Consider the following 17,432-nt stretch of genomic DNA (forward strand, 5'->3'; position numbering starts at 1 on the left):
GTCAGAGTGAGTCAATGCTTTACCCCAGAAAACTAGACTGTGCAATACGGGCAAAAATGATATCATGGTAAATTCTTTGAGAATGTTTTGCTCTGTGGTTAGTGGTGGATTGTGAACAATGTTATCATTAGGAAAAGGTTTTTAGAGAACATTTTGATGTTAGATTTACTGTTTATTTTAAGATTTGAAAATTGAAGTTGAGTTTAATCCATTTAATGATGCAAGCGCTTTTTCTTTTTTTCATGAATATTACCTTAAAACCCAAGGCTGACACTGGAGTTCTGTGTAGTTTTACCTAAATTTCTTGTAAATGTTATGAGATATTACCATCTGCTACGTTAAAGTCCAACATATGGATGTATGTCCCTTAGCTGTCTTCACCTGAGGTGGTTCCTTTTTTATTTATTGATCCAGTCAGTTGTGGATTAGGTGGATACCATTTCAGACTTGCTCTTAAAAGCAGACAGTGTTTGGAGGACAGCAGTGTTAATGCTTTACTTATGAAGTGCTTGTGGAGATATTTACGTCCTGCATTTCATTGTTCATGCTCAGACAGAAATGACCCTCATTTGGTGGCAATGGATTAATAATGTAAGCATAATGCTCCCCATTAGGACTAATGCAAGTGATCTTGATCTGATGGGAAGTCAGTGCTGACACTCTCTCTCACACACTTCTCATTTAACAGTAACAGCATCACCGTGTTTAATGATCCTTTGTTTCATTAAGGCAGGCTTAGTGAACCCTTAGTGGCGTAGGGTGACCGTTTCCAGGTGAACAATGATGCTCTGTCATGAGTTCTACCTATTAACATTTCTATAGCTGAGTTAAAAAAGCATGGAAGATTGATTTGTCATTATGTGTCTGGTAGGCACTGTCATAAGTCCTAGGCTGTGAAATATAATAAGAGCATGTTTTTCTGTGTTGTTGTTTAAAGCAGATGACTAGAAATTTGTATAGAACTGTAAATTTAACACATGTGTATGTTGTTCTGTGATGCAGAGGGGGTGTGTGAGATCTGGTTGACCAGTGAGGACACTGGCGCATATGGCAGGGACATTGGGACAGATCTGCCATCTCTGCTGTGGGAGCTAGTGAAGGAAATACCAGAGGGCTGCATGCTGCGGCTGGGCATGACCAACCCACCCTACATATTAGAGCACCTGGAGGTGAGTCCCTCTTTCAAAAATCAACACTTGTATACGTCGGCTTATTTATCCTACGATGGTATAGCCCCATCCGGGCATTTTTCAATTATATAGTATAGAGTATTTGTGCCCAGACTGCGTTTTCAAAGACTTTATTTACAGAATACAGTGGAACCTCTACTAACGAACTTTCCAAGATACGAACCGGGCATTTGAATATTTTTTGCCTCCACCAACGAATCACGACTCTAGAAACAAACCTGAGCCTCTGCCGAGCCGGCGGCTGGAAATGGCCACTGACCCCAATAGGCGAGTCTCCCAGCGCCCAGACTTGAGTGAGCTTTTAAGATTAGCAAATTGTAGCTTTAGCAATTTAGCATTAGTGTAAATAGCAGACAAAATTTGTGCTAAGTTAAGCCGCATCTACGCTTCGTCTCCCCACATTCACCCGCCTACTCTCCGTTATTCCACCCCCCCCCCCCACCTCCCGTCATACAGCCAGTGCCTGTGTTACTCCTCCAGCCAGTCGTCACGTCTTTAAGTTAGCGATGTGTAACCACTTAAAACTTTTTTATTTCTTTTTTATTACTGTTACTGTTGCATGTATTTTTTTTTTTTACTAATTTGAGAGTCTTGTAAACATATTTCAGTGCAAGACGGGTGACTTTCGGGGTGGGGGCTGGAGCGCATTAATTGCTTTTCCATTATTTTAAATGGGGAAAATTGACTCGAGAAACTAACTTTTCCACTTACGAACCGGGTCACGGAACAAATCAAGTTCGTAGGTAGAGGTTCCACTGTATTTCTATATGTTACAAACAAACAACATTAAAACAAGCAGACAAACTGCTATCTGTGAGAAAAGATGCTCTGGATGAGTGTCTGTTACGTAGAAAAAAACTAGCTAAACCATACATTGCCAATTTTCAAGTTTCAATATTTTTTCTTAATAAATTAAGCCTGAATCATATTTAACCATCTAATAACATATATATTTCTCTATTATCTCAGTTGTATTGGCTCAGAAGTTCTCACGATTTTCTCTGATCTCTAGCACAGTGGGATAGTGTCCCCATGTCAGTGAAGAAAATGCTAGGAAAGCACTTTTAATTTGCACAGGGTTAATTGAGGTTGTAATTCTGTCCCCATATGTATAGGCTCTGACACATTTAAAATTAAAGGCTGTGAATTTTTTTTTGACTTAATGAAAGAAAATTACATTTCAGTGCTCTTTATGTACATATCCAGGTTTGTGTAAGAGCAGCAGGGCAGTTGATGCAGTCTTTTATACTTTAATGCTAACTTGGTAGATTTATTTTTTGATGCATTCATTTTTCTCCTCTTCATTTTAGATTGATATAATTCATATAACGCATTAGAGTCCATTAATCTGCTTCAGGACACGACTTGGGGTGGGGGGTGGAACTAAACTAAACTGTGTGGGCAGCAGACATTGCTTTTTACCTCTCCCTCTCTATCGCGCTCTCTCTCTCTTTCTTGTACTCTTTCCTTTCTCTCTCTGGATGGTGAAATAGAGGGTGTGTTTAGCCAGATGGTGCTGCTCTGAGGAAGAGAGAAACAGAGGTGTGATTAGAACACTTTCACACACACTTCTGAAATGGCCCACTACCTGTCAGACTGTCAGACGCTGCACTGATTATAGAACGGAGAGCAGCAGAAAAGATTCTCTCTCTCTCTCTCTCTCTCTCTCTCTCATTCACACACAACATTGTCTGCACCTTAATCCAGTGGACTGAATAAATGCACCCTGTGAATATATTTCTGAGAAGTAAATCAGTTAAGTTGTGAATGTGCATTTTTCACGTGAGGAAACTTGTGATTTTAGCACAGATGTTCAGAGAGGCTTCAGTATTTTGTCTCAGACTTTATCCAATATTTTAAGGGCCTCATTTAAATGCGGTGTGTTTCAGTCATCCAATCTGAAGTTAAACACTTTAGGTTAATGTTCTTGTTATTATCAGGGGAAAGATTTCCCTGCTACCATTTTGTTCACTAAACACCCATTGGCTCATTTGCTTTGTCAGGTTTCCCAACTTTCCTAATTTTTTCCTTAGATTTGATTTTCCCAAATTTAGGTATATTATATTCATTAGCAGATCATGAATGCTGACCCTGAGAGTGACCTGTAGCAGCTCATGCAGCTCCATGAATCTCTATTATAAAAGCTTTAGACAGATTCAGGCACAGATTGAATCATTTGAACCCACAGGCTGCTCTTCAGTATGAGATTTTGAACATTGATTACAAGGCTGCGATGTGACCTTGCTTTAGGCTCAGACTTTTTAGTGTATCTTGCTGATATAGCATATAGAACTCTCATATCATTCATGTATTTCTTTCCCCCATTAACCTTTGCAAATGATTCACAGACTTCTGCTCTTATCCAAGAAGTTGAGTCAGTTAAGAAATGTTTGGTGTGCACTGAGTTTATGACATTGTCAAAGATGTGTAGACTGCACTCCAAAATCATCACACTGTAGCCCCAAGCTTCAAGACTTGCTTATGTGATATCTGGCCTTATACAACTGTTCTGGCCATGTGATCTGATTTAAGGAGTGTATATTCAAAACTACTGTGTCACTCCACTGAAAGCAGTGCTAAGTAACAATTCTGTTTATATTTCAGCTCTTCTTACGAGCATGTGTTTACCAGTAAACCTTCAGCTCATGTTTAATTCCAATCTATGTTACTTAATTTAATTTTAGTGAAGTGATTAGTGAGCTGGGTCTCTTAGTTGGGGTAATTAGTGAGCTGGGTAGTTTGGTGTGGTGGTTAGTTTGCTGGTTATAGTGAGGTGATTACTGATAGTTTAATTTGGTGGTTAGTAAGCTGGTTATTTTTGTGAGGTGAGTAGTGAGCTGGGTAATTTAGTGTGGTAATTAGTGAGTTGGGTCTCTTGGTGGGGTGATTAGTGATCTAGGTAGTTTAGTGTGGTTGTTAGTGTGCTGGGTAGTTTAGTGAAGTGATTAGTGAGCTGGGTAGTTTAGTTTGGTGTTTAGTGTGCTGGTTAGTTTTGTGTGATGGTTAGTGAGCTGGGTAGTTTACTGTGGTGGTTAGTGAGCTTGGAATTTTAGTGAGATTGTTAGTGAGATGGGTCTTTTAGTGGGGTGATTAGTGAGCTAGGTAATTTAGTGTGGTGGTTAGTGGGCTGGTTATTTTAGTGAGGTTATTAGTGACCTGGGTAGTTTAGTTTGGTGGTTACTGAGCGGGTTAGTGAGGTGATTAGTGAGCTTGGTCGTTTAGTGTGTTGGCTAGTGAGCTTGGTAGTTTATTGAGCTTGTTATTGAGTTGGGTCTTTTAGTGAGATGATTAGTGAGCTGGGTAATTTAATGTGGTGGTTAGTGTGCTGGTTATTTTAGTGAGGGGATTAGTGAGCTGGGTAATTTAGTATGGTGGTTAGAGTACTGAGTAGTTTAGTGAAGTGATTAGTGAGCTAGATATTTTAGTGAGCTGGCTAGTTTAATGAGGTGATTAGTGCGCTGGGTATTTTATTGGGGTGGTTAATGAGCTAGGGAGTTTAGTAAGTTTGGTAATTTTAGTGAGCTGGGTAGTTGAGTGCTGGATAGTTTTTAGTGAGGTGGTTAGTTAGCTGGATATTTTACAGAGGTAGTTAGTGTGCTGGTTAATTTAGTGAGGTGGTTAGTGTGCTGGGTAATTTAGTGTGGTGGTTAGTTAAGTAGGGTGATTAGATGCTTAGTTTAGTGGGTGGTTAGTGAGCTGGCTAGTTCAAGATGATTAGTGAGCTGGCTAGTTTAGTGAGGTGGTTATTGAGTTGGGTATTTTAGAGGGGTGGTTAATTAGCTGGGTAGTTTAATGAGGTGGTTAGTGAGCTTGGTAATTTTAGTGAGGTGGTTAGTGTGCTGGGTAATTTAGTGGGATGGTTAATGAGCTGGGTATATTAGTGAGGTATTTAGTTAGCTTGGTAGTTTAGTGTTTTGGTTAGTGTTAGGTAGTTAATTTAGTCAGGTGGTTAGATGTGGTGATTAGTTAGATGGTTAGTTTAGTGGGGTGGTTAGTGAGCTGTGTAGTTTAGTGAGGTGTATAATTAGTCCCCTCAGTTTAACACCTCAAACATCATGATGACCACTGCTTTTTATACAGATACACCTATAAATAACTGCATAATGTAAATTGAATATACCTAATCATCTGTTATTTCCAGTCATATAACGGTAATATAAAAGCAGAGGTCATTGTTATTGTCTCCTTGCATCATCAGGCCACCTGTGCTTCAGTGCAAGAGGTCTAAGGTTTTTCCGGTTCTTTTGAGACCTGAGAGCACTTGGCCACATCTCCTGCATGTACACTCCATTCTAGCGGGCTTTCAGGTGAAGTGCACTTCAGTGATGCTGATTGGGACAGAGCAGCACAGGTCACAGTTCGGCCTCCTTGACGGAGCCTCTAATGAAATGTTACAGAGGGCACGAGTGGCCCTGGTGACTAGGATACAATGACATTTTTCATAAATGAATAGGATTATACTCACTGAAGACTCAGTAACTGTGCGGCTGAGTGGAGGGTCACCCAAGCCAGACCTGATGACCTCATTTTCCTCTTGCTTTATTTTCTCTCTCTCTCCTGAGGTTTTTTTTTTCCTTCCCTATTTCATATCTCTCTGTCTCCATGGACTGTAGATTACTGCACCCATAGCACATCTTTCTCAAGTTCGTCTGGGAGTTTGTGTGTAAGAGCAGGGTTTTTTCCCTCCCCGTACAATCTCTTTAGTCATATGACAACATAAAAATCTAATTAACAAAAAATATGGCTTACCACAAATATCATAAATCATGTTTAGTTCTAATATTTAGCTTTGCACCATCTGCAAGCTTTTTAGAGTTAGATGAACCTCTAATAACTTACAGATTTTTCTATCCAGACGTCTGAAACCATTCCTGTCTCAGGATCTCTTCCTCTTTAAGACGTGAAGTGTAAAGTCTACACCTCTCAGTGTACTTTAGGGAGAAGGTTTAAAACCTAGCCTCTGATCTTTTTTTTTCTTCCAAGAGAGTGGGTTGTCTCCCACCACGTCTCTGACCTAAGAAGTGAAATTAGTTTACAGGAGAGCCATAGCTCTAGTTTGATGTTTCTCTATCCTGCTGTGTGAAGTGCTGTGCCTCTCTTACCTGTGCCTTTTTATTCAGCGAAATAAGAGATGTATGAAAACTTGTTTGGTTTGATCACAGCTCTAGGGATTCTGTGTTTTGTGTTTGTGGCGGCCGCTAATTTCACACCATTTTCAGGCCATTTTCATATTAATGAATCCCTCCAGATGTTTGGTTCATTAGGGGCTTGAGGAAGGTGTGTCTGTTGAAGCCAGTTTGATCCACCTGTCCAGATTAAAGCAGCACCTTTATTCTATTTTTAATTTTACATAATTATTTTTAAAAGAACAATCCACTGAATGACTGTTTGACATCTCTCCATGGCACCCCCCAACACTTCTTGGTAATGGAGGTAGTTTGGAATTAAATATTATGCAATATGTGGTGCCCTGCAATTAACTGATGCCTCACTCAGGGTGTGTTCCTTTGTCCAGTGATTCTGGGTAGCCTCACTACGACCCTAAACTGGATAAGCAAATGAATCTATCTATCTATCTTTACACTTATATAGCACCTTTCTAGATACCCAAGGACGCTTTACAATCCACACTGCTCAGAACACTCAATCCACACACACACTGGCGTACAGCGTACTCTCAACCAGGAATGACAATCAACCTGGACGACTGCATCGGGCACTAGGATATTACCCAGGACAGAGCGACAGTCCATATCTAGGCACACACACATTCACTCACACACCAGGACATTTATTACAGAAGCCAACTTCTAGCAAATGTGTTTGATTGAACTAATGCCTAAATAGCATTAGTTTGTCAGAGACTAATGTTGATTGATAAGTTGGATAGTTATATTGATGTGGAAATTTAAGGAGAGGAGTCTATGCTATTACCAGTAAATTCTATTTTAATTACAGCTGAACTTTTACAGTCACCTGCAGTGGTGTGTGTGTGTGTGTGCGCGCACCCGTGTCTTCACTCCAAGAGTGTTATATTCTGTTGTAATTGGGTTTCACTCTTAGCTGCCACCTGTCAGAGCCCCCTCACTAATCCTCCGTGGTCTGCTCTGCCAGCACCTTTTCTAAGTCCCTATCCACACCTCCTTTCACAGCTCCTCATGGGAGCAGTCACATGTTTAAAGTTATTTGTTATTGCCGGCTGCCTCTGTCTCCTGTTACCTCAGCACACACCTGCCTACGTTTTACCCAACCAGGGATACACACTCATCAAATATTCAGGGAAATATACCTTTCCCAAAGTTAGTAACAAGTGGTGTCAAGGTTCGAATGTAATGTGATGCAACTACAAATTATTATGCAATTCGCTGCATATAATAAGTGGGCAAATTCTTCTAATGAAAAGCATGATAATAAATATGAATAATAATAGATGTAATAATAATGAATAATAATGTCTTTATGCATTGGTTTGTTTGTTTGATTGGTTGAACATGGAAAGAGATGGACAGCACATGACTCCTACTTAGGCTCAAACCTAAAGATGTCAAATGTAGCTCTGTGTGGTGCTGTATGCTTTGAAATATGTTATGGTTCTGCACATTTCCAGTTTTTTTGGGGTTTGTCATATTACATCAGGAGTCAGCAGCGCAGCCATACAGCTGCATGACTTTGTAGCTAATCTCTCCGACAGATGTTTTATACTCCGCAACCTCCATTCCCCTTTCTGCCCATCTATTTTAGAACACTTGGCTCAGTCAGTGCTTTTCCATTCAAATATTACGATAGAAATGCTTTTCATCCTCTGGTTCTTAATGTGTTTTTTGGGCGAAGCCAGCCAGAGCCAATGTGCGCTGTCCAAAGAAAACAGCAATTATCCACAAAGCCCAGATCTGCCTGGCCCAAAGGGGAAAAACTGAGAAAATCATTAGAATATGAGTTCTAATTACTCTGTGACAGAACCTGGTTATTATCCAAATATCCACCACTTTGGAGAAGTTTAAATTATGAAAAAGGAAAAGGGGTGGAAAAAAAAGTATTATATGTCAAGCACTTAATGACAAATTTCAGGAAATTCCCCTCCCTTCCGTGGCTTTATCATATGCATCTGTTACATCTGCTAGCTATCAGTTCAGATGGCTATGTTCATTTCATCAAGTTATGGTCTCTCATCGTTCTTTATCTGGGAAAGACAAAAGTAGAACGAGGGTTTTCATGCATAGACCAATCATAGGGAAAGATTAGAAAAGTATGCCAGGATGTAGACGTTAGTATTATTAGTGAACCCAGTCAAGAGTGGTGCACCACTCTTAGCCCAGCATTGAAGAACTTCAGCAACACCAGCATGCCTTATATGCACGTACCTGCACCACTCAAAAAATATACAGCTACCTGTCAGTGCCTATTTGATATATAAGTGTAGGTTGAGGTCTCAAAATGGCCATTGAATGAAAGTAATCTAATCTAATATATTTGCAATATATTCACAACAATGACAATTTTAATTTAGAGTTAGTGTTGGCCACTATATTTTTAGGGTGGCATTGTAGCGCAGCAGTTAGTGTCGTTGTCACACAGCTCCACGGACCTGGAGTTGTGGGTTTAAGCTCCGCTCCGGGTGACTGCATGTTCTCCCCATGTCCACTTGGGTATCCTCTGGGAGCTCTGGCTTTCTCTCAGGGTCCAAAAACATGTTGGTAGGTTGATTGTCTACTCTGAAGATTGTCCATAGGTGTGAGTGTGTGTACCTAGCCACTGGAATGCATCGCGTTGTAGTGCTGGTCCCAAAGCCCGGATAAATAGGGAGGGTTGTGTCAGGAAAGGCATGTGGTGTAAAAACTGTGCCAGAGCTATGGTATAGATCCTGGTTGATCCGTTGTGGCGACCCCAGATGGGAGCAGCCGAAAGAAGGCGATTATTGTCCACTGTTTTTAAATATTTGCAAAATACATCTGGGTTTTTTAGGACTTTCATTAGATATATTATTATTGGGTTAATGTACCCTTTATGGAAACAAGAGGCCACAGTTAATGAGGGCATGGTAGAACTTGAAATTAAATAAACGTCAAGATGCTTTATGAAAGTAAGTCATGGTTTACACTGACAGCCTTTTACACTTTATCCCCTGTGCTGTGGTTTGTGATTTGAGGTAAAGAGTCACCAACTAAATGAGCCATTTATATTGGCTAGAAATAATAGTTTACTATGCTTACCTAGGTCTGCCAGACACACTTCACAGAGCAATTTTAGATGTGCCTTAATTTGTCCAAATACCACAGAGGCCTAGATAATGTGTGCATTTTAACAGTTATAAATAGGAAAGGTACATGTTAAAACATTTATCAATGTATACAATATACATTTTTATATAAAAATAATTTAACTGTACAGATCACATTAAAGGTGGCAAAAAATCAGAAATATTTTATCTTGGTTGGATTTTTTTTTTTTTGTACATCACAGAATCCTGGTATTTTAAAAAGGCAGTATAGACTTTTTATATCCACTCTACATTAGTCATTTTGTATAGGTGTGTTACTTGAATGATATAGCTGCCATTCTCATGGCCTTGGTGAATGCACTCTGCTGCTGTAGTGTCTTTTCACTGCGTTGTTATAGGCTTGGCCTTTGGGATTTACCATGGCCAGAATATGGAAATTCTATGGTCATTAATAGCCCATGTGCCGAGTTATGGACTGTCTCCTGCTGATGATGAATGAACCACAGAGGGTACTCAATGAGTGGAGGCAAGAAGAGTCGTCCTGCCCATGACTGTATTAATCACCTGTGCATATCTCCCATTCTCATCTCCATCTGGTCCCTCCTCATGTCCCCACACACAAGGGTGTAATGTAATGAATGACGTGACACTTTCTCCTCCTATGTTACAAAGAATCAAGTTTCTCAGCCTTCACGTTTTGCGTCTCACAAAATCAACAGACCCTATAAATTGTAGAGAGTGAAACCCTTTGAAAGTAAAGTGCACCAATGAGTAATGTGTTTTTTTCATTCATGCTTTTGCTCTTTTTTAGCTGGAAGTTCCCCACTACCATTAATAAGAATAAGAAATGCTTTCTAACAATGTATTATTTATATGAAAAATAATGGAACATTTTGGGTTTTATTTTTATTGTTATTGTTTTTTTAGGTTTATGGAAATTAAAGCAAAAACGTTGGCAAGCTAGTTATACTAATACCATGTGCGCTAGCAGACCATTCCCTCCGTGTCCTCCATTAACCCCCACCTCCTTTGGAAATGCACCCTGACACACTTCATCATCTAGAAACCTTCCATCCTGCTATGTTGTCCTGATGGACGGAAATCAAGGGGAGCTCCTTATTGTAGCTCCTAGCAGATGAGAGTGGAAGTGAGACAATCTCAGTGTAAATAAGACGCATAATAAAAGGTACTGCTGGAAAGGGGGGTGAGATGCAGGGCAATCAGATAGAGTGGCGAACATGATGAATAATTAGAAGTTTCTTAATTAACAAGTCGACTTCATTTTCTCTATCACGCCGCCAATCAGATCAGATATTCCGAAGCAATTTCTGATTTTGGTCGGAAATTAAAGGTCTGTATGCCCTTCCTCGGTTTGAAGATAATGAGCTCTATATTGAATATTCAGTGCATCACATGTACTTTTTTTGTAACACGTTTTTTCGGAAAGATCTGTGCTAATTGTCCTGTATCTATATATGGATATTTGCTACTGGCTGCACTTTGACCGCATTTAAGCTGATCCCAACACCCCATTTCCTTTAACATAAATTAACATGTTTTAAAAGGTTTTCTCCATTAGTTTTTCCATTAATTCCAATTAGAGCTGATTAATGAGACTTGTGTTTTTGAGGCATTATGAAGCGCTGTAAGCTGAAGCCTGATGCCATTTCTTGTACTGCATTATGGGTTGTTTGTTTTGTTTTTTGTGCTGAAAATTTAGGCCTAAACATGTCCTGCAATGTGTGTGACTGGTCTAGTGTAGGGTCACTGAATGAACTTTGCTTTTGTATATGACTCATAAAGTCTAGCCTCAGCCAGTTACCTCCCCCCTGGGTTCACAGCCTTTAGAGAGAGCATCAGTGAGGTGAGGTTATTGCTTCTTCGATTCATTCATCTCCTTGAACATAGCCTCCCTCTTATTCACTTCCAGCTCATAATTGCATTATTGTAATGTCTGAATAGGTCACTGTTTTCCATATCAATTGGAATATGTGCCTGGCCTGAGAATGCTTAGCAGGGCCATTCAAACCGCACAGTCTTCTCTATCTACAGACAAATAAAACAGAAAATAAACCTGACACATAGCAGGACCTGGACCTCATTCAGACACGGATATCATCTCAGCTTCACAGACATAAATGGATGCCCACCCACTTGTTATGCATAAAGGTGCATTTGATTTGATATTTGGTATATTGGTCTAGCTTAGATTTTATTTTGTTTAAACCCATAAAACCCATTTAAACGCATGAGTAAAATTAACATGTGTGCTCATGCATGTAGTTAAACCTGGAGTAGGTAATTTTGGGGGAAAAAAAGCATAAATAAAGCTAGCACTTTAAAAATGCTACCACTTCCTCAAAACTGGTAAAAACGTACATATTGATTTTCCAAGTTAAAATTAGGTGCATGTTTCAGGTTTTAATGTAGCTATTTGGAGATACAAATTGTGTGCATAATAATCAGTATATCTTTACTGCACAGGGACACACTGAGCTATAATATTCCTTTCTCACTTTCACTTTCTCCCTTTGTTGAGCGCAGAGTGAGGCAGGTGGTAGGGTCGCACCTCTATTGCCACGAAGCCCGAGTGCTATTTCCCATGATCCTCCAGTGTGTGGTGGCACTAATTCACTCAGCCCCCTCTGCATGTCCCAGAGCAAGTGCCTCTGATTTATCTCCACCACTAATCAGCTGCTATTCTTCAAACTAATTAATTCTTTTAATTCCGATCGTCTAATGCGGCACCCCACGCAGAGCGACGGGGTTGAGACGAGGCGAGACAGGAAGGGGGGCAGATAGTGGCACAATGGATTTTAATTGTGAAGATGGACGACAATCAACAATTTATTCAAAAAAAGGAAAGAAAAGAAACGTTTCTTTTATTTCCCTTTTTTTAAGCGTCATGATGACAAATCTGGTGGGATAATGTGTCTAAATGAGTGTGATTTTGAGGCAGGCAGGAGACGACAGCTGCTTCAGTCTCTGAGAGGTTTCTCCGTCTCAGAATGATTGTAAAACCACTCTGAGCTTTTCTTTTTTCCAGCCTTTCATTCTGTCTGTTACAGGAAGCTGTAAGAAATAGTGATAGAAAATGGCCATCTTTGTTCTTTAGGCTGTTTACTTATTAATGTTTTTTTTTATTATTCATTTTAGCTATACTTTGCCTTCAATGCCAAGTCTGCTAATTTATACATTTACAAGTAACCCCAAATAATGAGATGTGTTCAGGGCTGACTACAGTATCATGTATGGTGTATCGTTTAGTGGCCACCAATGGGTTATATTTTTATTGCAACTTATGTATTTTTACTTTGTGATTCATGTTCAAGCAGTCGCCTCATATTCATAGCATGACACCTGTTGGGCGTCTGTATTTGGAATAGACCATTTGAAATTCACTTGTCTTAATTAGATCCATGAACCAAATGGACTAGTATAAACATTCAAGTAGCTATTAGGAATAATGCATATTTTCTGTCCATTGTCACAATGCTGTGACTGTAGCACTCTTATTCAAATACAGACTTTAAATTACAAGCTTTTTAAATTGTTTATATTTGTTGAGGTATTTCACAGTTGTGTGGGTATACCACTGAAGTATGCTGAGGCTGAAATCTGATTTACAAGTAAAAACATGGCTGATGCAGCTGTATCAGTAACGTCAGTCATCTCAGCATCAGAGGAGAGCTGCTGCAGACTACACAGGACAGCAATCATGGGGGAACTAAATCAAAGCACAACAGCCAGGTGCAGAATTCTAGTTCGCCTTAAAATAAGATGTGCCGATCAGTTTGAAGAATGCTGTATGTACCAGCACAATCCCTGGTGCACGGACAACTTACAGAACTATTCTCTGTACACTTCTAAAAGGGATTATACAATACATCTCTTTCGCTGTCTGTCTGCCTCTCTCTCAACCTCTTTCTGTGCCTCTTTACCATGCAGTTGTTATGAAATTAAAGTGGGAATTTGAGAAAGTTTGGGCTCTGGGCGGGGGGGATCGGGAAACAGATGTGCCAGCTTGAGCCAGCTGTGTGCTCTTAAACATCTGTTGTCTGGCACATTCACTAACCAGCCATGCTTCTTTTTTATTTATATTATTGCATTTTATTTTTCACTGCATTTGCTCTTCTCTTTGAGAGCACAAATACACTTTAATGTTTTTGTGCAGAGCTGTGTGAGTGAAGCTGGCTCTGTTACCAGAGAATGATATGAGTGCAGATATACAACGCTTTAGTGTTTTAAATGGGCTCAAACGAAAAGCTCTATCAGCAGTCACACTGATCTTTGACCAGTTAATAAAAAAAATATATGAATGGAATGAATTAAGAAATTAGTTCTGGAGGTTCGCAGTAAAGCCAGGTGTTCATTGATGAAGAATAATGATGCAAGCTCGGGCACTTTCTACAAATGTTTGCAAAGATACTGTCTCATTGCTGGTTTAACTGGCATTGCTCTGAGCTATGGTTGGACGTTCTTTTTGAGCTTTTACATGTGTAGGACTGGGTGTTTAATAGCAGTGTTCATAATTTATGTATGGTCTTCTCTGTATGTTAAATATTGTTGTGTACATTTTTGAGAATTTTTAGTTTGCTACATCTTTTCAGTTGTGTCATAGTTTTATGATAAATGGACCAATAGAAATGCTACAAAATATTTTGACTAAATCATTTAGACTCACTTCTAATGAATTTTAATACTTGTATTTAATTGGACAGTGATGCTATATAAAACCAAGGAATTTGTGGCAGGTATTTTTCTAATGTGGATTAAGGAGTAAAGAGATGGAGAACCTCAAGCAGAGTTGAAGTGGAGTGACTACAGATTGCTTTGAAAAAGGAATGGAAAGTTCGGCCACTTCTCTCCAATCCACTCAGGGTCAGATCTCGACGGTTATGAGTCTGAAAAGACTGAACAGTGTGTCCTGTGTCACCAGTGTCCTCTCTGCTTAGAGGGAGAATAGAAAGGCCTTCGGTAAACTGTCAATCTTTAGAAACGCACCTTGTTATTTTGAGCTGAAGAGGGCTTGTGTTGAGATGTGTTCTTTACGGCAGCAGTTCTGTTCTAGTTCAGACGCACGACTGTGCTCTGTAGAAAACCTAAAGCCACACAGAGTGTTATTTGAGACCAGTCATTATACATATAGATATTTTACATACATACATACACACACACGCACACACACAGAGCCACCTCAAGATTGTGTTTAAACTGTTTTAGTTTGAGCAAATTAAGACTCCTCCCACTCTATTTCACCAGTCAGTGATATTTAGTTTGTACGTTGGTCAGATGCCTGAGACCTGCATTATGTTTTGTTTGTACAATAGACTTATCCTTTATAGAAGTTCCAAATAAATTTTCATCACAACAGAAAAAGTAATACTTTTAAGTTACTGTTTTAAACGTTTGCTTTGAATTTTTGTGTTGAAAATCTCTGTAGAGGCTCAATATTTATCTTGAAGTACATTTGTTGTACACAAATTGACATGGTACAGTAGATCATATTGTAACACACACAAACACACACACAAGTTAGAGTAGATCAAATTCTCTTTCCTTCTATATCTTACAATATCTTTCCCTCTGTTAGGAAATGGCTAAGATCTTGAACCATCCACGAGTCTATGCCTTCCTGCATGTTCCTGTCCAGTCGGCGTCTGACAGTGTACTGATGGACATGAAGAGAGAATACTGCTGTGACGACTTCAGACGTGTGGTGGACTTTCTAAAGGACAAGTAAGTTGTATTGTCTTTGCTTTTATGTCCTGAAATTTAGAACTACTCTTAATGAAACCAAATGCTCTGTAAAGCTCTGTATTTCATCATAGAGAATGTGTATGTTCATATGGTTTTTATGAATATTCTGACAGATCACAGCACACTACAGTAAACCTAGTGAGCACTAGGGTTTCTTTTGTTTCCTTGCAACATGAAAGAAGAAATAATTTATTGTACAGATGGAACTTTGAATGACAATGGTGACATGACTTGGACACAAGGAAAAGAAATGCCAAAATGCTTAATGGCTGGATGAGCTTAGTATAGAATAAGTCTTTATTAGTAGCCCTTCATTGCTTTGTCATATGGCTCATATGTTGTCACTTGAATGTAGCCTGCTGTATATGGGTATTGGTGTATTTGTGTGTGTGTGTGTGTGTGAGTAGGAGTGGGGCTTTTTTTAGCAGTACAATAGAAGGGGGTTTGAATTTAAACGGGCAGTAACACATTTATTTTAATAACATACTGGGTAACGTTTTACTTCTCAGACAAAGAGAACAATGCAATCAATGGCGTGGATTAAATCTTGACATTTTGCAAATGCCAGTTTTGATGATTCTAATAAGGTGGTCTTATGATTTGAGTGTGAGCAGTGGCTGCACTTAAGTGCTTTTGTTTGAGAGTGGATCAGCTGCAGTGGTATTCAGGGCCAGTCTAAGACCCGCAAATAAATACATAGAGCTCATATGAAGCTCAGACTGATTTCATGAGCATTACTGTAATATACCCAGAATTCATCTGGAGAGAATGGCTGTACAGAAGACGATTTAATTTGTGCACTGGTGTATGCTAACCATACACTAGGCGACTTTGTAAAGAGTAAAGTGTAACACACACTCACATCTAAAAATAATGTCACAAAATTTTCGATCACAAACGAAATGATTTTGCAAAGATTTTGCAATGTTGCTATGGTGATACCCTTAAGTGTATATATTTAGTACTTTTATATAGGGAATCTAATTGTACTATATTCTATATTAATTGTGGATGTTTTAGTTGTGTTGACTTTAACACCCTGTTTCATCTCCAGGACTTAAAATGTATTGTTTTATTTGGCATGTATTTACCCCCCCCACCCCCCCAACATGGGTTGGATCACTGCACCGAGTGACTGGCTGATCCACTTCACCCACTATAAACCACTGTCATTTCTTAGTGGCTGCCGTTACACTATCACATTTTATTAGTGGCTGCCACTTCCACATTCTCAATGCCAACTTACCAAACACAGCTGCTTGGTCAGGAGCCCCCTGCATTAGGAATGGTCGCAGTGGGGGCCATGTTATTCGACATGCGAGTAGTGGTGTCGATCATGACATGTACATTTGTCGGTCGTGCCTTTTAAAATAGTCAGCCTCACATCAAAATAATTATCTCCAAATATAAGTGGTTTTCATACATTAATACAGTACTTTTCAATGTTTATTGACTATTTACAATGTCTCTGTCACTATTTGCATAAGCAAAGGCTAAAGATTTGTGATGATATTACACACAGTTGATTTAATTTGAGCGTCAGAGCTAGAAAAATTAGTTAAAAAGAGTTAAAACAGCTCTTTTGACACCTTCACAAAAACAATGACGACGACCAGAGTGTGGCCACTTTGGAAAGACACAAATGATTTTATTGTGATGATAGAAATTTGAGATTGAAATATCTTGAAATGTCATTTGGTTTAATGCTGATATTAATGTGCTGTTTGACTCAAAATTGAACGTGGTAAACATCAAAATTCAATATGCTGCTGCATTTTAGTGTTTTCTCCACTGCACTTTACCCCTGTCCCAAATGGCACACTTGTGGTCCTATTGAATCTGCCTACAAGTACTGAGAGTCTGTAGGGTGTTCCATTTCTCATTGTATCTATCAAAGGGCTGCTCATGAGTGCCCTTTTGTGCTTTTACTGCGGCTGTTGGTGACCTCCGTATGGATGTGGGCTCAGCAGAGAGCCCTCTGAATTTAAATTTCTTCAGATATACTTGAGAACCAATGAGAATGGACAGTGTCTGACCAACATGTTGTAGCATGGAGTTATTATGATGTGAATATTATTGCATGTTACATTAATTTAATATCACCTAGGTACATTATGCTTTTAATCAGAATTAAGTCCATGTGGATTCCAAAATTAGCTTATTAAAACCTTAAAAACAACCAGGCACACACACAGCCTGCAAATCGCTCAAGTCTGTCTGAAATGTACACATTTTGAACCAAGCACGCTTGATGTACTTGGTGT

At 39.3% G+C, this 17,432-nt stretch overlaps 1 protein-coding gene across 1 annotated transcript in view; it reads left to right on the forward strand.

Moving 5' to 3' along the window:
* The window catches only part of cdkal1 (CDK5 regulatory subunit associated protein 1-like 1), a 293,873-nt gene that overhangs the window by 167,355 nt on the left and 109,086 nt on the right, over positions 1-17,432 (forward strand). The window contains exons 9-10 of the mRNA XM_066683019.1: positions 1,003-1,169; positions 15,002-15,147. Of these exons, the coding sequence (XP_066539116.1) occupies positions 1,003-1,169; positions 15,002-15,147 (313 nt within the window). The remainder of the gene's footprint in view (positions 1-1,002; positions 1,170-15,001; positions 15,148-17,432) is intronic.

This window comes from Hoplias malabaricus, chromosome 10 (assembly GCF_029633855.1).
Source record: "Hoplias malabaricus isolate fHopMal1 chromosome 10, fHopMal1.hap1, whole genome shotgun sequence".
In the NCBI taxonomy this organism is placed as follows: Eukaryota; Metazoa; Chordata; class Actinopteri; order Characiformes; family Erythrinidae; genus Hoplias; species Hoplias malabaricus.